At 50.9% G+C, this 23,368-nt stretch overlaps 1 protein-coding gene across 2 annotated transcripts in view; it reads right to left on the bottom strand.

Moving 5' to 3' along the window:
- Positions 1 to 3,343: 3,343 nt before the first annotated feature.
- Positions 3,344 to 23,368, bottom strand: part of RSPO4 (R-spondin 4) — a 34,613-nt gene continuing 14,588 nt past the window's right edge. Inside the window, exons 2-5 of one of the 2 annotated variants that reach the window (XM_055543199.1) lie at positions 10,555 to 10,743; positions 9,593 to 9,733; positions 6,291 to 6,476; positions 3,344 to 3,621 (exon numbers count right to left, since the gene is read on the bottom strand). In XM_055543199.1, coding sequence (XP_055399174.1) covers positions 3,518 to 3,621; positions 6,291 to 6,476; positions 9,593 to 9,733; positions 10,555 to 10,743 — 620 coding nt within the window. In that variant the 3' untranslated portion in view covers positions 3,344 to 3,517. The remainder of the gene's footprint in view (positions 3,622 to 6,290; positions 6,477 to 9,592; positions 9,734 to 10,554; positions 10,744 to 23,368) is intronic. The other variant, XM_055543200.1, reaches the window with a different exon arrangement.

Raw genomic sequence — 23,368 nt, 5'->3', positions numbered from 1 at the left:
GCTCTCACTTCAGTTCAGTTCAGTCGCTCAGTCATATCCGACTCTTTGTGACCCCTTGGACTGCAGCACGTTAGGCTTCCCTCTCCATCACCAACTCCTGGAGCTAACTCAAACTCACGTGCATTGAGTCAGTGATGCCATCCAACCATCTCATCTTCTGTCGTCCCCTTCTCCTCCTGTCTTCAATCTTTCCCAGCATCAGGGTCTTTTCCAATGAGTCAGCTCTTCGCTTCAGGTGGCTAAAGTATTGGAGCTTCAGCTTCAGCATCAGTCCTTCCAATGAATATTCAGGACTGATTTCCTTTAGGATTGACTGGTTGAATCTCCTTGCAGTCTAAGGGACTCTCAAGAGTCTTCTCCAACACCACAGTTCAAAAGCATCAATTCTTTGGCACTCAGCTTTCTTTATAGTCCAACTCTCACATTCATACATAACTACTGGAAAAACCATAGCTTTGACTAAACAGATCTTTGTTGGCAAAGTAATGTCTCTGCTTTTTAATATGCTGTCTAGGTTGGTCATAGCTTTTCTTTCAAGGAGCAAGTGTCTTTTAATTTCATGGCTGCAGTCACCATCTGTAGTGATTTTGGAGCCCAAGAAAATAAAATCTCTCACTGTTTTCATTGTTTCCCATCCATTTGCCATGAAGTGATGGGACCAGATGCCATGATCTTAGTTTTCTGAATGCTGAGTTTTAAGCCAACTTTTTCACTCTCCTCTTTCACTTTCATCAAGAGGCTCTTTAGTTCTTTGCTTTCTGCTACAAGGGTGGTGTCATTTGCATATCTGAGGTTATTGATATTTCTCCTGGCAATCTGATTCCAGCTTGTGCTTCAACCAGCCTGGCATTTTGCATGATGTACTCTGCATATAAGTTAAATAAGTAGAGTGACAGTATACAGCCTTGACGTACTTCTTTCCCAATTTGGAACCCAGTCTGTTGTTTTGTGTCCAGTTCTGACTGTTGCTTCTTGACCTGCACACAGATTTCTCAGGAGGCAGGTGGTCTGATATTCCCATCTCTTTAAGAGTTTTCCACCATTTGTTGTGATCCCCACGGTCAAAGGCTTTGGCGTAGTCAATTTGCTCTCACTGTCTGCTCCTAAATTTGTTCACAGTTAGTTAAGTCTGGGACAGGGCCCTGAAATCTGAATTTTTAGGAAGCACCAGAAAATGCTGTTAGGCCATCTAGGCTTTTGTTGTTGCTCTTTAGTCACTTCAGTCATACCCGACTCTTTGCGACCCCAGGGACCGTAGCCCACCAGGCTCCTCTGTCCCTAGGATTTTCCAGGCAAGAATGCTGGAGTGGGTTGCCATATCCTACCCTAGGGAATCTTCTCCACCCAGGGATGGAAGCTGCGTCTCCGGCTTGGCAGGTGGATTCTTTACCACTGGGCCACCTGGGAAGACCCCTCCCCCAGGTTAGGCAATGGATTTAACCCAGTTATGCCTCCTCTTCATCCATCAAAAGGGGGTATTGAGGCCCAGAATGAGGAAATGATTTGGCCTTGACCTCACCAATTGCCGGTGACAAGCTGAGACTTGGACTTGTGCCTCCCAGCACTAACCGCTCCCCACCCCCTGCCAACAGCAGCCCAGGGAGTTTAGACAGCTCTGGGGAACTGTCACACCTCCTAGGTGTCCCTGACCCTCTAGACGTGTCACACGGGCACAGATGGGTTCCTGGGGCCTCTCCTGTAATCTTGGGGCTGAGAGGTACGGGAGCAGGGGAGCACAGCTCTCGTCTGCCTCTGGCTGAGCCCCCTTCTCGTGAGAGGCCTGGAGGGGCTGAGGGCCCATTCCCCACCCAGTCCCTTACACACCCTGGTCCTCTGGCCCCCGGGCATTCCGGAGAAAACTACCCTACATGGTTTAGGTTCGATTACTCCAAATTCATCAGGATCTTGATTTTGCAACACCACTTGATGCCCAAGAAGCATCTGTGAATTTCTTTTCCCTTTATTAAAAAAAAAAAAAGTGGGGTCTTGAAACAACAACAGAGCATTTCAGAGGCACTAACTTTTGCAGAAGAGAAGCTAGTGGTCTGGCCAGATGAGGGGCTCTCGCTGACCTCAGGGAGACAAAGAGTGAGGCCTTGGGGGACACGGCCCCCAGAGTCTGCTGGAGGCAGTGATAGGGGATTGCCTGTGTCAGGTGGAGGGGAGCCTGAGGATGGGCGCTGTCTCTGGGTGGGGCTGTCCTTCTTCATCACCTTCAGCCTCTCCTCCGGCCTGCTGACACCCCCATTTCCAGGCCACCCTGGGGCCCTGGGGTCTCATGCGCTCCTTGTTCTTGGCTGCTGGCAATGCCAATGCAGGAAGCAGCACTTTCTGGGGAGTTAGGAGAGCAAAGGAAATGGGAGGCACTTGATGGTGGAGTGACAGGCAGTGAGGAGGTGCCTTGTCTTGCTCTTCCTGCTGGTGTATGGCCTTGGCTGGTGGTTGGAGGGCGAGCCACAGGCTGGGGTGTCAGGGGTGAGGTGGGTGAGGAGGGGAATCCTCCCTTACTCCTGACCCGACAACTTCCTTCCTCACCTCCCCAAGGCTCCCAAGGCTTCCTTGCAGCTGTGGGTGTGCTGAGCAGGTGAGCAAGTGGAAGGCACAGCCCATGGGATCCCTGGGTGACCTTGGCCAAGTCCCTTCTCAGCCTCAGCCTCCCAGAGATACAACAAGCAGGAAGAGCTGGAGGGAATGGAGTGGCCTGGAGAATCTCGAAGTTCCTTTCAGCCTGCATGGCCTCTTCTGGGATGAGCTGAGATGCAGGACATAGGTGACCAGCGGCTCGGGAAGCAGGGGCCAGGGCACCTTGAGAGGGAGGGTGCTGAGGGAGCACTGATGCGTGCAGCAGGCAGCTTCCAGAAGGGTGGACTCGGCACAAGGCTGGCTGTCTGGCCAGAGGCCCTGTCACGGCTCTTCCATGGCGAGCTGGGGTATCCAGAAGCCCGCAGAGCCTCTTCCAGGGGCTTCCCAGGGAGGCTGGGGGCTGTGGAGATGCCTCTAGGGATGGGCTGGAGCTGGAGGCACCCATAGCTCAGGGTTCCAGAGTCTCCTCTGGAGTGGAAGTAGGGCTCTCAGGACTTAAGCAGCCTGCCTGGCTGTGGCCTGGGCCCCGCTCTTAGAAACACCTTCTCTGCAATGGGGCTGAGGAGGGTCAGGGAAAGACCTAGAAAAAGAGGTGTGCTTTCTTTAAGGAGGAATAGAGAGTGAGGAGTTGGGGGGGGCGGGGTGCACAGGAGTTGGTCTCTGTCTTAGCATGTGCATGGTGGTTGTGGGGACACAGTGAAGAAAAATAGGAGGAAAGGAAAAGATAAAAGGAAAGCAAGAAAAAGGAGAAAGGAAGGGTAGGAAGGAGGGGAAAACCGAGGTGGCAGAAATGTAGGAAATGCAGGAGAAAAGAGAGAGGAGATGTGAGTGAGAAAAAGAGAACAGGGAAGGGAGAGGAGGGGGAACAGCTAGAGAGTGAAGGGGCGAGAGAGAACTCTTGAATTGGCCAAGGCCCTGGCTGCAGGTTGGGCTCCTAGGTGGGCGCTGGCCGGGGCCTCCCGTCCCCTCTGCCTTCCAGCTTCCGGTCCTTGCGCGGGCGCCGCTCTCTCTGGCCCTTCTTCCGATTGGGGTTTCTCTCTGCAACAAGAGCACAGAGTGTTGCTGCTGAGGCCATCCTGACAGATGAGGGGTACCCGCACTCCCCGAAGCAGGCTCGGAATGACACAGCGGTGCTGACCTGACAACCACTCCTTTTGAGAGTTGGGACGGCAGCATCACGTACCCTAAACCAGACACTCAATTCCTTAGAGGCTGAAGAGGGCACTGACTTGTGGGGCACCACCCATGCTGGGCATCTGCCTCATTTAGGGCTCGAAGTCCACGTGGAGCCCCCTTTGTCAAGAGCTAGGGTGGCTTTGAGGGCCGAGGGCCGTTGGGGTTGGGGGCGGGACAGGACCCGCCCACGTGCACTCATTGCGAGTTTTACCCGGCTCTTTGCTGGAGACGCAACACCTTTCACCGGGGTCTCAGCACCAACCTCCCCACTTAGCTCCCGGCCCAGCTCTGCCATCAAACAACAGTGACAGCAGCACCTGGCTGATGCTCCTGCTGTTGCCAGCTGTGGCTCCAGGTGCCCTGTGTATCTCACCTCCAGGATATCCGGGAGGCAAGGGCAGCCTGGATGCCCCATATGACGCCGTCACCGGGGTCTGTACCCACTGGCTCTCCCACCGTGGGGAGTGGATGCAAACCCCAGACCTGCCGGGGAATCCTGACCCCGCTGTGCCCCCCACCCCCCACGGAGCTGGCGTGAGTGTCTAACACAAACACACAATCAAGTCCCATTTCTCAGATGAGGCCACTGAGGCCCAGGAGGGCCCTCACTTACTCAGAGGCACAGCCTGGGCTGGAGTTCTGGGCATTACTTTTGAGTGACTCCCAGCTCACCTGGAGCAAAAGACCACATCATCTCTGTGGCCTGTCCCCCAACCCCCGCCCTTGCTCATACCATCCTGGTCACTGGCAGGTTCATGCCACTGCCACACCTTCGCTCTGGCTCTGCCTTCTGCCTGGAATGCTCTTCCTGTTGTGAGCGATTATCAACAAGCAAGAAGATGGAGGCATGGGTGGGAGCAAAAAAGTGAAAGTTGCTCAGTCGTGTCCGACTCTTTGCTACCCCATGGACTATACAGTCCATGGAATTCTCCAGGCTAGAATACTGGAGTGGGTAGCTTTTCCCTTCTCCAGGGGATCTTTCTAACCCAGGGACTGAACCCAGGTCTCCTGCATTGCAGGTGGTTTCTTTACCAGCTGAGCCACCAGGGAAGCCCAAGAATACTATCCCTTCTCCAGCGGATCTTCCCGACCCAGGAATCGAACTGGGGTCTCCAGCACTGCAGGCTGATTCTTTACCAACTGAGCTATCAGGGAATCTGGTGGGACCAAGGACAGCCCTAAATTTCTGATTAAAAGTGTCTGCACATCCAGGCCATCTTCTTGCATCACTAGCCCCACACTCTTCTACAGGAGCTACTGGTTGCTTCCCCAGGTCTGGGGTCTCTTCGTTTCTCTGGTCCCATCTCAAACTCATCCCCTGTCCCCAGCTGCCCACCGTGTGTGGGACAGTTCCCCCGGAAGAAGGCTCATCCCATCCAGTTCCCTAACGGCTGCCCTAGCTTCACATAGTGAGGAATCAGCTCGCTCAGAGCCAAACTCTTGTCTCGTGTGTGAATGAATGCCAAGTGCTGTGGAACACTTGTCCCCTTGCTGACTAGTCTAGGGCCACCAGTGTGCTGTCAATCAGGAGGTGAGACAGCTCTGTTGAACTTTACAGAGAACTGGTCACCATTTGGGAAACTGCATCTCTGATGACAACACGGTGGTGCCTGAGGCCCTGACTGTGGACGGCTACCGCCTTCACTGTAATGTTACTTCAGTCAGTACTCTCTGGTGTGTTGGACCCAAGCACGGCCATAATGAAATTTGTTTCTCCTTATAGTTAGGCACTAGGCATGGGTGCATGCTAAGTCCCTTCAGCTGTGTCCGACTCTTTGTGACCCTATGGATCATAGCCCACCAGGCTCCTCTGTCTGTGGGATTCTTCAGGCAAGAATACTGGAGTGGGTTGCCATGCCCTCCTCCAGGGGATCTTCCCGACCCAGGGATCAAACTCTCATCTCTTACCTCTCCTGCATTGGCAGGCACGTTCTTTACCACTAGTGCCACCTGGGGAGCCCAGCTAGGTCCTATACTGATTTTTCTTTTTTAATGACAAGTGCAAATAGGTCACATTATCCATGACTTTGTTTCAGAGTGTCAAGCAGTTGTCCCAAGTCCTTTATTATAGGAGGTATCAGTCTGAAGGGGTCTCAAACCCCTGCTGGAAAGGACAAGCTTGATCTTCATAAGGGGTCTGAGGCTGACCATTGCAGGTGGACACTGGGGAGGGCAATGCTCAACACACAGGAAGCTGTAGCTAGTGGGGCCTTCGGGCAGCCTTGTGCTGTGCTGTGCTGAGTCACTCAGTTGCCTCCGACTCTTTGTGACCCCATGGACTGTAGCTCACCAGGCTCCTCTGTCCATGGGGATTCTCCAGGCAAGAATACTGGAATGGCTGCCATGCTCTCCTTCAGGCGGTCTTTCCAACCCAGGGATTGAACCCAGGTCTCCTGCATCGCAGGCAGATTCTTTACCATCTGAGCCATTAGCGAAGCCCTCAGGCAGCCCTACAGGGACGCTTTGTGGGGTCTGGGTCCTTCAGTCACTACGCCCTGCCTGTTGCCCACCGTGCCAACCCTGGTGCTCACCTCCTGGGCAGGGCCTCCGGATGGGGCATTTCCTTGACTCAGACAGCACCTGGCAGGTGGCTGCCTCCTCCCGCCCGGCCCGGCCGGCCTCCCGCATGCGGGTCTCCAGGCCCCAGGCCGAGCCGCAGGTCTTCCCGTTGTGTGTACAAGGGCTCCAGCTGCCCCAGGGGCTCAGCTCACACTCCTCTGAGGGTGGGAGGGGGAGACAGACAGATGGATGGGGTAAGTTGACAGTGAGTGTCCCTCAGATCAAGTGCAGGGTCTGAGGGGTTTAGCTCCCTGAAGACACCATCTCCATGTGTTAGAGTCTCAGGCTACCATTAAGGAGCCAAAGGGGAACGTTTAAACAGCTACTTATGAGATCCTGGGATAAGAGCGCTACTAATGCAAACACAGGCTGCGGCGGACAGAAAGCCTAAGTGACCGACTGTGTGGCTTTAAAGGGGAAGGCTTCCCTGTGGAGGTGACATAGGAGCCAGAGGAAGAGCAGACTTATCAGGTGGCAGCGGAAAGAAGTGCATCCCAGGTAGGTGTGCACAACCCTGGAGTCCTGGCCATCCTGTGTGGGGCACGAGGATGCTGTAGTGAGGGGCAGAGGGGAGGTTCAGGATGGGAGGGACAGGAGACAGGCAGCAAGGTTGGCTGGGAGGCCCTCAGGGCCAAGACCTGGTTTCTGAACCTGATCATGTGCTTCTGACAAGCGCTAGGAGGTGGGAGTTACGCTGTGCTGTTGTCATGGACAACAGCAAAATGAGGTCATGGACAGAAAACGTAGGGAGTAATTTTTTTTTAATATATAGTATTCTTTCACATTTGGTTCTTTTAAGAGTCCTGGAAAAGTAGGCAGAGAATAGGGCAGCTCTTAATACCTCCACTTTGCAGATTAGGACACGGAGGCCTAGAGCAGGTAAGGGGTAAGCTGAAGCTCCAATCCTTTGGCCATCTTATGTGAAGAGCCAACTCATTGGAAAAGACCTGGATGCTGGGAAAGATGGAGGGGAGGAGAAGAAGGGGGCGACAGAAGATGAGATGGTTGGATGGCATCACTGACTCAATGGACAGAGTTTGGGCAAGCTCCAGGAGATGGTAAAGGACAGGGAAGCCTGGGGTGCTGCAGTCCATGGGGTCAGAAAAGAGTCAGACACGACTGAGTGACTGAACAACAACTAGGGAAAAGTGCTTGCGCAGCAGAACAGCAGGTGTTTACAATCCAGCAGGGCCCAGTAACCAGGTCTCCAGACCCTGGAACTACGGTCCTTCACAGACACATTCATCTGGGAAGCACAGACTGAGTATCTGCCATGTGCGCCCTGCTGTGCGGGGTGCCCAGGTAAGGCAGGGAAGGCACAGCCCCGGGTCTGCCTCCCAGAGCTCACCATCCACAGCAGAGGGGCTGGAAGGGCAGGGTGCTTGTACAGACCTGGGGAAGCCCCGGCAGCAGTAGGAGACCAGGGGGCCCCATCCTGAGCCACCTGGTGGGCTTCCTAGAGGAGAAGACTCCTGATCTGAGTCTTGAAGTGGGCATGGGGAGGTCAGCCAGATTCAGGGAGGGGCAGGAAGGACAAGTGCTCCAGTTGAAAGAAATGAAAGTGAAAGTGCTAAGTTGCTCAGTCATGTCTCTTTGTTGACCCCATGACTGTAGCCCGCCAGGTTCCTCTGTCCATGGGATTCTCCAGGCAAGGATACTGGAGTGGGTTGTTATTCCCTGCTCCAGGGTATCTTCTTGACCCAGGGATTGAACCTGGGTCTTCTGCATTGCAGGCAGATTCTTTACCATATGAGCCACCAGAAAAGCCCATAGTTGAAAGAAATACCCCAAAGAAAATCCCCAGATGACTCTGCCCTCCATGGGGAAGCTGGAGCACAGGCTCAAAAGGGGGAGGAAAAACCTGATAGGGCTGGAGAGGTGGCAGCTGGTGACCACATTGCCCACAGCCTGGGGAACAATGGGAGCCACTGAGGGGCCTTGAGCAGAAGAGAAACCTGATCAGATTGTCATTCTCAGATCATCGCTCTGGCTTCTGGAATGAGAGACAGTGTGGGCTGCAGACAGTGAGACTGGAAGCAGGCATATGGGCAAGAGGCTGTGGCCAAGATCCTAGCAATGGGCAGAGAGTGGGGAGAGAAAGGGATGTTTGGGTGTAGAGCGGGGAAAAGGGAAAGGAAGGCTGGGGCAAGTTTGGGAGCTTTATTCTGCTTCATTTCCCCCAAAGTTGTTTTTTTTTTTTTTTTTCTAACCACTTAACATCTGTATTTATTCTTGTGCGTTTTCCGTCTCTCCTGTAAAATGTCATGTCTACAAGGGCAGAAACTTTGTCTATTTTGTTCACTAATATGTCCTCAGTAACTTGGAAAGAGCCTGGAGCATAGAAGATGCTCTAGCAAATATTTCCTGAGTGGATGAACGAGATTGGATTGGATATAGGATGACAGGCAAGAGTCTACAGTGATGCCCATGCTTCCAGGATGGCCAGCCTGTGGCTGGTGGAGCAGGTCATTGATGGAGGAAGCCCATAGGAAGCACCAGGCTGGGGATGGGCAGGGAGGGAAGAAGGCACCCACAGGGCAGGTGAGGATGTGAGTCTGCTGCCCGTGAGAAAATGAAGCTGAGGAGAGTGAGTTAGGAGCCATCCGTGTTTGGAATGACCGTGAACATGAGCCCAGAGAGACTGTGTGGGCAGAGATATGTGATTCAGGTGAGAACGCTGGAGAACAGCCTCATAAAAGGACAGATCACAGAAGCGGTGCTCACACAGGAATCTGAAAGGAGTAGGGGGAAAACAGCAGTCATGATAACTAATATGACAGGTAATAATAATGACATATATTGAGCGCTTACTGTGCCAGCTACTGCATTAAGTACTTTAAAGTGTATTAATTTAGCCCTTACAACAACCCTCTCCCATGAAGTAGATTTTATGTTCTATTGTAATTGTCTTAACATTTGGAGAAACCGAAGGACACAGAGCTTAACTGACTTGCTCAAGTTCACTAATGGATGATTTTTAGAGATAGCATTTGAACCCAGGTCTTATTCCAAAATCAATACTCTCCTTCTGTGCTCTGCAGCCGCCCTTGGCAATAATAATGATGTAGATGTTGGTAGTAATAGTAATCATCACAATAGTGCCTATGATGGGTCTAGTGTATTGAAGGGTTCCTATGTGTCCCTGACACGGCGTTGGGTTTCCCATCATCATGTGACATTCTGCTACGGTTTCTTCCAGGTCTCCTGATACCCCTCACCAGCCCCTGCTCCAGGGAGGGAGGGGACAGGGCAGGGCGAGGATGCCCCCACTCACCCCGGCACTCCCGTGTGCTCTGCTGGGCCGCAGTGCCTGGCGGGCAGGTGGGCAGACACTTTCCCTTGTACAGGTAAAACCGCCTCTTGCACTGGATGCAGAAGTCCTGGCTGAAGCAGCTTTCACACGTGGCTCCGCATTCTGTAATACAGCCAGGACCAGCCCTGGTGAGGGGAGCTGCCTGGGGAGGGGACCCTCTGGGGCTGCCCAGGACTGGGGAGGGCCTCTGAGTGACCCAAGCTCTGTAGTACTGGGGTCCGGATTCAGTGTGTCTCTGGAGAAGGGAATGGCAACCCACTCCAGTTTTCTTGCCTGGAAAATTCTATGGACAGAGGAACCTGGCGGGCTACAATCCATGGGGTCACAAAGAGTTGGACACAATTGAGTGACTAACATCTCATTTGAAACCCAGACTTGTCCACAAATGGGGCTGCATTTCAGAACTCCTTTTCTCATTTGAACTGAGGCTCAGGGGGGCAGGTGTCATGTCCAAGGTAGATAACATGATTATATTGATTCTCTTTATCATTTGAGCTGAGGCTCAGAGAGAGCTAATACCTTGCCTGAAGTCACACAGTGAATCTGGGCTGGGAGTGAGGACTCCCTACTCCATTTCCACCAAAGCTCAAAGATGGTCATGATTTGCCCAGCTCACAGTGAAAACCAAAGTTAGGAGTTAGGACTCCTTTTCCCATTGAGCTAGGCCTAGGGAGAGTGAGTAGCATGCCAAAGGCCACAGAGCAAACTAGTGTAGAGGTGGAAGTTCCCTATTGTTAGTGTTGAGCTCAGAGAGGGCACTGACTTGCTTAGGGCTTCAGAGCCAGCCTGAAAGCAAGCATATATCTGAGTCTGGGCTCAGGCATACACTGCTTCCCTAGGGGTTGTTGTGTTGAGCGGTGGGTTGTGGACCAGGAGTGCGCAGGAGCGCAGTGCTAGCATAAGATAAGGGAGGGGCCACATACTTTTGCACCTGTTGACTTCCTGGCCGCGGACGCCGAAGTAGCCGGGGGGACAGTCGTGCACACACTTGCCGTACTGGCGGATACCCTCCCGACGGATGAACAGGAAGAGCCTCTGCTGGCAGGTTGAGCAGCCATTCTCCTCTGAGCAGATAACACAGCCTGTGCAGTTGCCCCCCGGACCAGTGCCCACTGCCAGCCAGACCAGGGTGGAGGGTGGGGAAAGGGAGAGAGAGAGAGTGAAACCACATGTGTCAGCAGCTCAGACTGTCTCATTGGGATAGAACAGTAATTGAGCACGTGGCCATTTAGATGACTGCACTTCCGATGCAACTAGATCATGTGACTTTGGTCATGTGACCAAAACCTGGCTAGTAGGTTATAAGGTAAAGCAGTGTGTGTGCAACTTCTAGAAAGCTTAAAGGGCAGGGGCATGCCCTTTGTCATCCCCTGATCCTTCCTGTTGGGTGGAATGTGAACACGAGGGCTGGAGCGCAAGCATCTGTTTTGCATCATGTGTTAAAGATGTTGGAGAAATAAGATTAAAAGTTCAGTCACTCACTGACATATTTAATCTTCACTAATACAGTGTGTATTTTTGAGTGTGTTTGTGGTGCACATGCATGAGGGGGTGGGAGAAGACCCTCGTCTCCTTGCTGCCTTTGTGAACAATACCCCATTCCTCACTGACGCCATTATCAAGGGCTCCCAACATCCTCAAGTACAGCAAGTAAAGGGAAGGAACTTTTTGTTCCAGAAGTGGCAACCAAAGCTGGGGAGAAAAAGGTGAGAAATACCCTAGAAAGAAAGCTCCTCCAGGGCTTACAGGGAGTCTCTGCCATCCGACTACCTCTGATCATGCTGATACCAAGACAGGAGGACTCAGGAGAGTTAGGAGCTGTCAACTGGGGAAGAGGGGGTTGCTGTGGCTTCCCCTCACTTCCCAAACCCCCAAACCAAGTGAGAGGAGATGCAAGGGTACCCCTCACAGAGACTGTTGCCTGCAAAAGGGGGTGACCAGCACCTCACATCCCAGTTGGATGTTGGCTTTTGTGGCTCTGCTCCTTCCAACCCTGCTTTGAGCACAGAAAAGAGACCAGGAGAGGGAAGGGAGGCAGCAGAAGAAATTGTACATTCTTTATGGCCAGCATGAGGGGTTCTCAGCAGCAAGTCTCCCCAGGAGTAGTCAGGCTCAAGAAGCCTCACCCAAGAAGGCTGGTTTCTGGCAGGCGCCCCAGCAAGAGGCAGTATGGTAGACCATTGGTGGTAGGTGGGAGCTGGGGAGAGTCAGGAAGTCACCAGGTGTCATTAAGGGACAGGAAAGGGCCAGGCAGCTTGATAGAGGTGGAGATTAGGGAAACATGAAACTGTTGCGTGTTTATACCTCACCAAGTTCAGCTTGTTTAATAAACTAGTTACCTTGGCACTATGTAAGCCCACTGGCCCTGAGATGTGACCCCACCCACAAAGGGCAAAGAGAGCCTCTATTGGTTTGAGGTGATCTCTGCCGCCTGGCAGAATAGGACTCAGATTAGAAATTATGTTCAATGACAGAGAAGCAGAAGGGTATTTCCTGAAAACTGAGTTTGTGGTCGGAGACAGCCTGACACGGGCGTGGGTGGTACTGCCCATTTTGCAACTGAAGAAACAGAGGCTCGAAGAGGTGAAATGACACACCCAGCATCCCCCAGAGTCAGTGGTGCAGGGACCCACGTCGGTCAGCACCACACTGCCACTCAGCACACTTGCTCAGGGCCTCCTCTGTGTCAGGCAGAGCCTGGGGCTGCAGGCATGAGCAACACGTGGCCCTGCTGTTCTGGGACCTTACAGCCTGGTTGGGAGGGTTGCAGCCCACAAAATGACTGTAATAGCAACGCAGATGGTGCAAAGCAAAACCACTACTAACTGTTGTCTCTCGGAAGAGTTTAGGGATCACGCATCCCAACCCCTGCAGCTTCACTGGGGACCCAGAAGCCAGAGAAGGTGGAGCCTTCCCCAAGCTCAGGCAGCCAAATAGCCAAGAAATTCCAATTAGAGCTACTGCAGTATTTGTAGAGTGAGATTTCAACATGCTGCAGAAAAAACAACCCAACAAGGACTCACCCCTGACCTGGGAGGGTTGTCAGTGTGTGTGCATGCATGCATGTGTGTGGACAGGTGATGGATCTCAACTACCATCATTCATCACCAGCTCTTTGAAGAGCTGTTGGCTCTGCCTCTTGCTGCATCCCTGATCCCAGCAGTTGGTAGGGTGCCCTCTAGTGCCTTGCTGTTGTAATGACACCCCTGACTTTTTGAATCTGACGGCCTCACTCCGGCTTTCATCACATCTCTATACTCATAGGAGATGAGTCCAGAATATTCTTTGGAAGGACTAATGTTGAAGCGGAAACTCCAGTACTTTGGCCACCTCATGTGAAGAGTTGACTCACTGGAAAAGACTCTGATGCTGGGAGGGACTTCAGTTCAGTCGCTCAGTTGTGTCCAACCCCTTGCGACCCCATGAATCGCAGCGTGCCAGGCCTCCCTGTCTATCACCAACTCCCGGAGTTCACCCAGACTCACGTCCATCGAGTCAGTGATGCCATCCAGCCATCTCATCCTCTGTCACCCCCTTCTCCTCCTGCCCCCAATCCCTCCCAGCATCAGAGTCTTTTCCAATGAGTCAACTCTTCGCATGAGGTGGCCAAAGTACTGGAGTTTCAGCTTCAGCATCAGTCCTTCCAAATAACACCCAGGACTGATCTCCTTTAGAATGGACTGGTTGGATCTCCTTGCAGTCCAAGGGACTCTCAAGAGTCTTCTCCAACACCACAGTTCAAAAGCATCAATTCTTCGGCACTCAGCTTTCTTCACAGTCCAACTCTCACATCCACACATGACCACTGGAAAAACCATAGCCTTGACTAGACGGACCTTTGTTGGCAAAGTAATGTCTCTGCTTTTCAATATGCTATCTAGGTTGGTCATAACTTTCCTTCTAGGGAGTAAGTGTCTTTTAATTTCATGGCTGCAATCACCACCACCATCTGCAGTGATTTTGGAGCCCCCAAAAATAGTCTGACACTGTTTCCCCATCTTATTTCCCATGAAGTGATGGGACCAGATGCCATGATCTTCGTTTTCTGAATGTTGAGCTTTAAGCCAACTTTTTCACTCTCCTCTTTCACTTTCATCAAGAGGCTTTTTAGTTCCTCTTCACTTACTGCCATAAGGGTGGTGTCATCTGCATATCTGAGGTCATTGATATTTTTTCTGGCAGTCTTGATTCCAGCTTGTGCTTCTTCCAGTCCAGCATTTCTCATGATGTACTCTGCATATAAGTTAAATAAGCAGGGTGATCATATACAGCCTTGATGTACTCCTTTTCCTATTTGGAACCAGTCTGTTGTTCCACGTCCGGTTCTAACTGTTGCTTCCTGACCTGCATATAGGTTTCTCAAGAGGCAGATCAGGTGGTCTGGTATTCCCATCTCTTTCAGAATTTTCCACAGTTTCATGTGATCCACACAGTCAAAGGCTTTGGCATTGTCAATAAAGCAGAAATAGATGTTATTCTGGAACTCTCTTGCTTTTTCAATGATCCAGCGGATGTTGGCAATTTGATCTCTGGTTCCTGTGCCTTTTCTAAAACCAGCTTGAACATCTGGAAGCTCATGGTTCATGTACTGCTGAAGCCTGGCTTGGAGAATTTTGAGCATGACTTTACTAGCATGTGAGATGAGTGCAATTGTGCGGTAGTTGACTATAACTCATTAGAAAGGGCAATGCTGTTCCTCCCATTTTCCCATGGTTACAGATGTAGAGACTTGAGTGCTAATTTTATGAATAATAAGTGATGACAGCTACAGTTTGTACAATGTTGCTTTAGAAAGATCCAGACTTGATGGCTCCTCAACTTGACTATGCATAAGAATCTCCGGGGAGGCTTGTAAAGCCTCTAGGCCCAGGAATGTACATTTAAACAAGATCAAAATAGACATAATTGGCATTGTGTGTGTGTCTTTTCTTGCTCACAATCGTCTTTCCATGAGAACCAGACCTGGAAGCTATGTTTGTACAGCTTGACCCTGTTCCCTAGCCAGTGGTGGACAGGCTGTATACCAAGGCCTGACAAGTCATCCAGGCTGGGACCATTAGACCATCTCTCTAGAGAATTTTGACTGTGGGTGGACAGACCATGGTTTAGGATGGCCTCTTGACCTAAGGACATTTGCAGGAGGGCAGGGTGGCCTGTTCCAGTGTACAAGTGTGAGAAGCTTTGGTGGGCACTAACACTCTTTTCTAGTAAAGGCCCATCTCTGACTTTGAGGTTCATGTGGTACCACCTCTGTCCAGATGCAGCTAACGTGGGCTTGAGCAATCAGCATCTGGTCCCCTTGACTACAGTGATTGGTCCAGACACAGGCAGGTGTTTCGATGGAAGCTAGTCTTAGGATTGTGTGTGTGTGTGTGTGTTTACACTCTATTTGATTTGAAAAGATGTAGACCAGAGTTGGTGGACAACGCATGAGGGGAGAGGGTCCCAAGAATGGAGGCCACACAAGAGATTGCCTGTGCATCTGATCTATTCCTGGGAGGGTCCATAAAGTCTCTTCTCTTCTAAAACCATTTTGAGTATGGTTTTCTGTCTCTTGCAGACAAAGACTCCTGACTACACAGAAGCACACACACACACACACACAGAAATAAATTAGATGCAGAGAGAGACAGAGAGAGGGGAAAAAACTTCATGGGGCCCGGATGGTCAGAGTTTCTGAGCATCTTCTAAGTCCAATTTCTAGTCCCTGAAGTCTTGGCTCACTCCATAGTCCCAAAGAAAGTCACTAGTTAACATGAGGTAGCTCTCCTCATGTCAAATTACAATCAGAATGCTCTAGGTCACCAGGAAAGTGGAGCCCAACGGGTCATGGTGGAGCAGCTCGGCTTTAGCAAGGCTGAGGGCCTGAAGCTCTGCCGGCTCAGCCTGACCACACGGCACACTAAGGGGCCCTGGGGTTCTAGGGCACATGCTTTGAAAACCCCTGGCTCCTTCTGTACCTCAACTGGATGCTGGCCTTCATCGCTGCCCTCTCTCCCCTCTGAGGCACATTTCTCTTTGAAGTATCAGTATTTGAGCTCTGATTGCAACCTCCCTGAGTTTTCTTGGTGCATCACAGGGGATGACACCCCATGTGATTTCTCTTAGTAAGTATTTCCCTTCATCAAGACCATCCTCCCGCAGTCAAAGTACCAATGGCCCTGAAAGGATGATCTTGTGTTGTTCCAGCATCCAGAGGGGCTTGAAATGACATTGGAGTCACTTTGTCTTTCCTCAAGCAGCCAGGGGGATAAGTTGAGACTTGGATGTCCATCCTATGGAGAATGACAGTGTGCTTTTTATCACACTGGGGCTGGTAGTTTACTAAGGGATGCAGGCTTATAACAACTCTGAGCACGTGCATTAGACCAAGGTTCAGTAATCCATCCATCCATCCAACCATTCATTCAACAGATAGCTAGTGAGCCTCTACTCTCTGTGAGGTCCAGTGCTAGGGACTCAATGGTTACGAAATGTGGCAGTGATCACGGGAAAAGTACTTCAACTCTCTGGGCGTCAGTCATTCTAGCTGTGAAAGGGGGTGGGACTTAACTTGCAGATGTGATGAAAGCAGACGGTATAATACATGGAAAAGTCTTAGCATAGAGCGGTTCACCCTTGGGATGGTGAAGGGCTCAGGCAGAGAAAGAGGAGACAGCTTTGATCTCAGGTGGAGGGCAGTTTATTCTTTCTGTTGGGATCAGGGAATGATCTGTGTTCTTTGAAAAGAGGGTTCCCAATCTCAGGGTCACCCACGTCCTGAGAATGACCGCAAGCCCCTTGTTTTGATGGGAGTCAATGGTTCAGTGTTTGCATGTGATCACTATATTTTTTTCATTTAGGGATATGAGTGGATTCAGAGTCATCTCTGCATTATCATGCCTCCTGCCCACCTTTCCCTGAGGGGGTCAGAGGCACAGGGTAACATCTAGGATCCTGAAAATTACCTGGTCTCTCAGGCAGGCCCATCTCTTGGCAGCCCACAATGAGCCTGAAATTGACAAATCCTCAATACCCAAGCCAAGAACTTCAGCTATACACTTAAAAAAAAACCCAAAAAACGAATTCACTAACAGTTAAAAAATCAGATTTCACATAAGAAGCTGGAAAAGTTATGAATACTTGCCCACACACCGGACCTGCATTCCCGCAGGGCAATGCTTGGCTGGAATTCCACAGACAGGGCCTATGCTCTCCGGTTTGCCAAGGTCCCCACCACTCCCTGTTATTATCCCTGACACTGAGGGCAAAGGTCAACTGCCATGTATTATCATTCTTGGGCGCCATGTATTATCATCCATGTATCTTACAGCTGCTTCATTCATTCACATTAGAAGGCAATGCAGAGTAGGGGTTCCCAAACTTGGGCATGCATCAGATTCACCTGGAGGGCTGGTTAAATCACTGATTGCTGAGCCTTCCCCTCAGTTGCTGATTCATTAAGTCTGGGTAGGGCTTGAGAATCTACACTGCTAACAGGTTCCAACTTTAAAGTGGAGCAGGGTTTAGATCCACACTGCTTGCATTCAAGCAGCTCTGCCCTTTATCCTTGTTCACGTCCCCTTGAACTAGTGCCTTAGCTGCCCTGTGCTTCAATTTTCCCACCTGTAAAATAGGGATCACACTGACCAACCTGAGAGAACCCTGAGGACCTGAGCAGGCCTGACAGTTAACGAGGGTCTCAGTAACGTTGCTATCACCACCTGCCATGCCTCCATTGGTGTTTGTGATCTCAGACTTGCTTTGGCAATCAGCGCAGAACTTTTAACTTGATGTCAACATTTTTGAGGTAGAGTTTCTTCACATTTGGGGTGTGCCCAGGGAAGTGTGTGTTGCATGAGAACAGTGTGTGTCGTGGTGGACTACAGGATTTAACACAGCTGTCCTGAAGGACTCACTGGGGGAGAGGAGGATGGAGAAGAAGAAAAAGAGACCACCATAGCCTATCCCAAGGTAGGGCAACCTGAGGAGGGCCAGGCCCTTGAGAAGGATCCAGAACCATGTGTGTGTGTGGGACCCCCACACAGAGTGCTGGACGGCGCATTCTCCTATCCCCGCCTGGCAGCGGAAGATGCATGTCACCGATGACCAGAGGAAATAAACAACATCTGGGCTCCCATCTGCCTGCTCAGATCGCCACATATGGGAGGCAGTCTTTGCCACTGGAGGCTGGCTCAGAGGACCCCCAGGCACATTCCTGCCTTGGGAGCAGATTTCACCATCCCCTGCAAGGCATGGGCCCTAGCAATGACTCCTGATTGGGGAGACCGGGGTGGGCGGGTGTGGGGACACTGTCTCAGCTTCCAGCATGACAAACGCCCATTTTCTGGCTGTGTGATCTTAGGCAAGTGGCTTCACTATTCTGAACCCGAGTCTCCACTTTTGCAAAATGTGGACAATAGTAGCAACCACCTCCCAGCACTTGTGAGCTCATCCATGCTGAGTACTTAGCAAGCTCATGGCAGACAAATGAGCACTGTTTTAGCACTTGATTGATGGGAGGTGCATGGGAAGCACCCCAAGGGGCTCCCTTGAGAGCTGGGAGTTCAGCTTGGCTCATTCTCCTTCAAATTTCCAGTCTTGCACACTGCTGCTGCTGCTAAGTCGCATCAGTCGTGTCCGATTCTGTGCGACCCCATAGACGGCAGCCCAACAGGCTCCTTTGTCCCTGGGATTCTCCAGGCAAGAATACTGGAGTGGGTTGCCATCTCCTTCTCCAATGCATGAAAGTGAAACATGAAAGTGAAGTCGCTCAGTTGTGTCCGACTCTTAGCGACCCCATGGACTGTAGCCTACCAGGCTGCAGGTGCCTGCTATTTCTTAAATGAATGAATAAATGATGGCTTAATAAAAGTTCTCAAAAGCTGTTCTCAGGGAAGCTGCAGTCTAGTTGGAGGAACTTGGTTCATATATTGCGAAGAAAGCTGATGATGTCTGCCCAGCAGAGCTCAGAGCTAAATGAAGGACCCAGGCAGCCAGGAGCTGGGTTCAGACTGTAGTTCATCAGGGATGGTTTTCTGGAGAGGCAGATGTGGGACAGGACTGGTTTGTGTCAGAAGAAAGGTTTCCTAATAAAGGTGAGTTTATGACAGTACAGGAAATCCCCTACATACGAACCTTCAGGCTGTGAACTTTCAAAGATGCCAGTGTATCCAGAGAAAGGATGAAGAGAGACAAGGGGAAGAAGAAGTAACTGAAGAGCTGAAGAGGCTCACAATGCAGGAGATGGCAAGGGGATGTTCTTTATTTGAGAAGATTGTTCGTTTTTGAGAAACAGGACCTGAATGCAGAAAGGTCCGTGAAGTTTGCAGCAGCCGTTCAGAATGCAATTCAGTGCTACCATGTCATCTATGATGAGAGAAAAAGCTACTATCCAGATGTCACTGGATCAGTTTTTCAAGAGGGGCAAGAGGATTGAATCCAGCAATGAACCAGAACCTGTGCCATCAGCGTCAGGCGTGAGTGAAACTGCAGCTTGCCCCTACCTCCTATGGCTGATGACCCTTCAGCTCCACCATCTCCCAGCTCCCCTCCCTCTTCCAGTCAGTAATTTTCTTGCCTCTTCACTTGATGCCAGCCCCTGTGTGCCAGATGTAGTACTGCACTACTGTGCTTTTCAAGGAACTGTACTGGAAGATTAAAAATGGTTTTTTTTTGTGTGTGTGTGTGTTTGTTTTTATGTATTAGCTGTGTGAAAAGGATAATAAAACTGCTATAGTACAGTACTATATAGTGAATTGTTAGTTGGGTACCTTGGCTAATTTGTTGGAATTACAAACAAATTGGACTTAAGAATGCACTCTGAGAACAGAACTTGTTTGTATGTAGGGGACTCACTGTATATAAGTTGGTGGCAGGGAGGGAGCTTGGGTAAGAAGCAGAGAGCAAATCCTTGCTACAGTGTCAATACACGACACCAAGGGTTTAACGGGTAGAACCCTCAGAATATAGTATAATAGGCACACATCCAAAATGGAAACTTTCAATACTTTCCTCCCTCTGCCCACCCCAAACTGCCCTTCCTGTCCATATGGGTCAGTGGCTACTCCAGTTGTGGTCAGACATCTTGGAGTCACCCTGCCTCTTCTCCTTGTGTTACCCCATAGACAATCTATCAAAAATCAGTCTACACCAATGCCAATTACATTCCCTCCCAATCGCCACTTGCCCTGCTCCAGCCATGCTGGCCTCCTCCTTGCTGTCCCTCAAACATGCCAAGACCACTCCCAACTCAGGGTCTTTGCACTCGCTTGCCATTCCCTCTGCCTGGAATGCCCTCCCTACATTCATCCACAGGGCTCACCCCCTTGGGGTCTCTACTGGAATGTTCTTCCAGATGAGACGTCCCTGACCACCTGCCTGAAGTCACACCCATTGCAGATCCCTGTCTCACCCTGCTTTGTTCTTCTTTGGCACTTATCTCCATCTGATATGTGAGGGGTTGGTGTGAGTTTTTGTTATCTCTTTCCCACCACTGAAAGGTGAGCTCCAAGAGGGCAAGGATAAACCACAGTGCTCTGCACAGACTCTTCAGCATCTTGCTTTGCTCACTTAAAGTATCCTGGCGAATCCTGCACATCACTGCCTTGTCCTTTTTTATAGCTGCTACCCCCTCCATGTAGAGACGCTGCATGGTTCATTAGGTACAATGATCGTATCCACTTCGGAAGAGGAAACTGAGGTCCAGAGCAATGCTGCTGCTTGCTCGAGGTCACTTATTAAGAGGTAAGTGACTTACTAAGAGGTATCTGACTGGATAGTCCAACACAGGCAGTGTGACTGCAGAACCTGAAGGCCTCACCTCAAGGCCACACTGCCTTCCCACCGCCAGTGTATCCCAATGCCTCCTTTAATCCTCCACACAGAGTAACAGGTCCCCTTGCTAAGGCCTTGCTCAGTTTCCTGTGCTGTGCTAAGGCTAGTCTCCTTCAATGTTCATTTGACCTTGATAGAGACAGGAAATTAGCCAGACAGTGGCAGTATAGGCTGTCCCAAGACTGACCCTGCCCTTCTGCATCTCATTCAATCTCCCTTCATCCCGTGCTCATCTCCCCTTTTCTCCATGACATGGAGCAGATCAGTACCTATGTGTTCAATCAGGGGGCCAAATGACTGTTTCCCTGTCCTTCAGGTCCCCTCCAGGCACTCTCTGAGTGATTCTCTTGCTACCACCTGGACTTGGAGGAGTGGGTAAGTACCCTGCCCCAGCTCCTGCTTGAATCCTTCTTAGACATTGGTTTCCACTGGCTGGGGAGGTGGGGAGATGGAGGCTGGTAGTGGAGCCAGGGCTCACACACACATCTGCTGTTTCCCAGCCAGTGGTGAGCCTTAGAACCAAATCCACATCAGAATCCCCTGGGGCTGTATGCATTTTCCTCTTAGACCCTGTATCTCCAATTAGTCTTTTAAAGATAACTGCTTATTTTACTGCATGTGTGCTCAGTCGCTCAGTCGTGTCCGACTCTTTGTGACCCCCCCCATGGACTGTAGCCCACCAGGTTCCTCTGTCCATGGAGTTCTCCAGGCAGGAATGCTGGAGTGGGTTGCCATTTCTTTCTTCGGGGGATCTTTCTGACCCAGGGATTGAACCCCGCACCTCTTATGTCTCCTGCATTGCAGGTGGATTCTTTATTACTGAGCTACCTGGGAAGTGGTTATTTCGTCAGTTACTACCAAATAGCCTATCTCTTTGAAGATATTTATTATGCTTATTGAAAATTAAAAAAAAAAAGAATCACCTGGGCCTGCTTATTTAAAACAGAGGCACTTCCACTCCTCGATGTGTACTGTTGGTTTAACACTTAACGGTGGTTCACCTGGTGTCATATATGTATGAACTCATGTGATTTTAAAATAACCACTCTGTGAAGTCAGCCAGGGCTTCCTAAACTATTGAGCATACAAAGTGCCCAGGGGTCTTGGGTTCAAGTGTAGATGTTGATGCTAAAGGTCTGAGGTGAGGCCTGAGAGTCTGCTTTTCGACAAAGCTCCCCAGGGATGCTGATGGCGCTGGCTTCCAGACCTCATTTTAAAAAGCAAGAAGGCAGGTGCTGTTATCACTTCTTATTTTATGGGAAAGGAAAAGTGAAAGTGTCAGTCGCTCAAGTCATGTCCGACTCTTTGCGACCCCATGGATTGTAGTCTGCCAAGGCTCTCCAGTCCATGGAATTCTCCAGGCAAGAATACTGGAGTGGGTACCCATTTCCTTCCCCAGGGAATCTTCCTAACCCAGGGATCAAACCCAGGGCTCCCACAGTGCAGGTAGATTCTTTACCATCTGAGCCACTAGGGAAGCCAAGAAACCTGCCTTTAGATCCCAGTTCCATACTTCATTCCTTGGGCCTGTTACTGGACCTCGGTTTGCTCACTGTAAGCTAGAGGCAATCATCCACTCACTAGAAAGCCTGTTCTTTCCACAAATATGTATCAAGGACCTACTACGAGCCAAGAAGTGTTGTAGGCACTGGGGATCCATCAGAAGACAAGACAGCCCTCCTCATGGAGTCTGCATTCTAAAGGAGAAAGAGAGGTCATCTGAGACAGTGACAGGAAGTGAATGAAAGGAAAGAGTGAGCAGAGGAGAGGAGGGTCCGGCCACAAGACAGGACTCACTGAGACATACAAGGAACGTATTCCTGGCAGAGGGACCAGCAGGTACAAAGGTCCAGGGGCTTAGCATGGAAGAGGGCAGTGAGGCCAGAACACAGAGACTGGTCAAAAAGGCAGATCAGCCCAGATTGAGGTGCTGGGCTCAGAAAAGGCTAGTTCTGGGCTTTCCTGGAAGCAAGACGGGAAGATCCTGCAGGGTGCAGGCCAACAAGAGCCTGCATCTCAAGAGGTCCCTTTGGGGCTGAGCAGAATGGATGGGAAGGGGTAGCAGTGGGAGCTGGGAGCCCAAGTTGGAGGCCTGTGGTCATCTGGAGGGTTCTGGACCAGGCTATTGGCTGTGAGCAGCAGATGGACAAGTCTTGCTCAACGGTAATTATGAGAATTAAAAGGTAAGCAGTCTAGTTCATGGTGCAGCAGGTAGCTGGTGTGAGCTGCAGTCAGCTCCCCGTCCTCAGCTCTAAAGAGACCTGATCTGAGAATCCCATGACGGTATCTAGTCTGCAGCCTCCTCCAGAGGAGCCTGAATCCCTTCTGCTCCTTCACTTCATTGGCTCTGGTCGTGCTTCCATGACCTGCGGTGGCCTCTTGACATTCACAGGCCACTGGGACAAAGCCTCACTCACATCTTGCTGTTCAGTTGCTCCCTACACCTGCTGCATACCCGCCACCTCCAAGCTGGGCTGAAACCTGAGGCCCTGTCTGGATGGCTCCCCGGGTCATTCTCAAAGGTGAGAAACACAGAAAAGGCATCTGCCAGCCCAGGCCCCCAGACCAACTGCCCAGCTCAGGAAGTAGGAGATGAGGGGAGGCAGCATGAGGCAGGCAGGAATCCAGGTCATATACATCTGAGTTTGAATCCCAGCTCTGCAACCTTGACCCTGGGGGGTCCCTCTCACTTCTCTGAGCCTCACATCTCAGCTGCAAAATGAAAATGATGCTATCAAAGGGTTGTCTGGAGGATGAAGGGCAGTAATAACCTACAGAGCACCTAGCAGCATGCCCGGTTCATATGCCAAGGACTCACCAAATGGGAGTCAGCTTTATCCTCGTTGCTGCCCTGGGTTCAGCTCAGCAATTCCTGGCACAGTGAATAAGAGCTCTGGCTTCAGAGCCCCAGCTCGGCTTCCA

Source organism: Bubalus kerabau, chromosome 13, assembly GCF_029407905.1.
Source record: "Bubalus kerabau isolate K-KA32 ecotype Philippines breed swamp buffalo chromosome 13, PCC_UOA_SB_1v2, whole genome shotgun sequence".
NCBI classification, from domain to species: Eukaryota; Metazoa; Chordata; class Mammalia; order Artiodactyla; family Bovidae; genus Bubalus; species Bubalus kerabau.
This window is presented reverse-complemented; position numbering and strand designations above follow the sequence as displayed.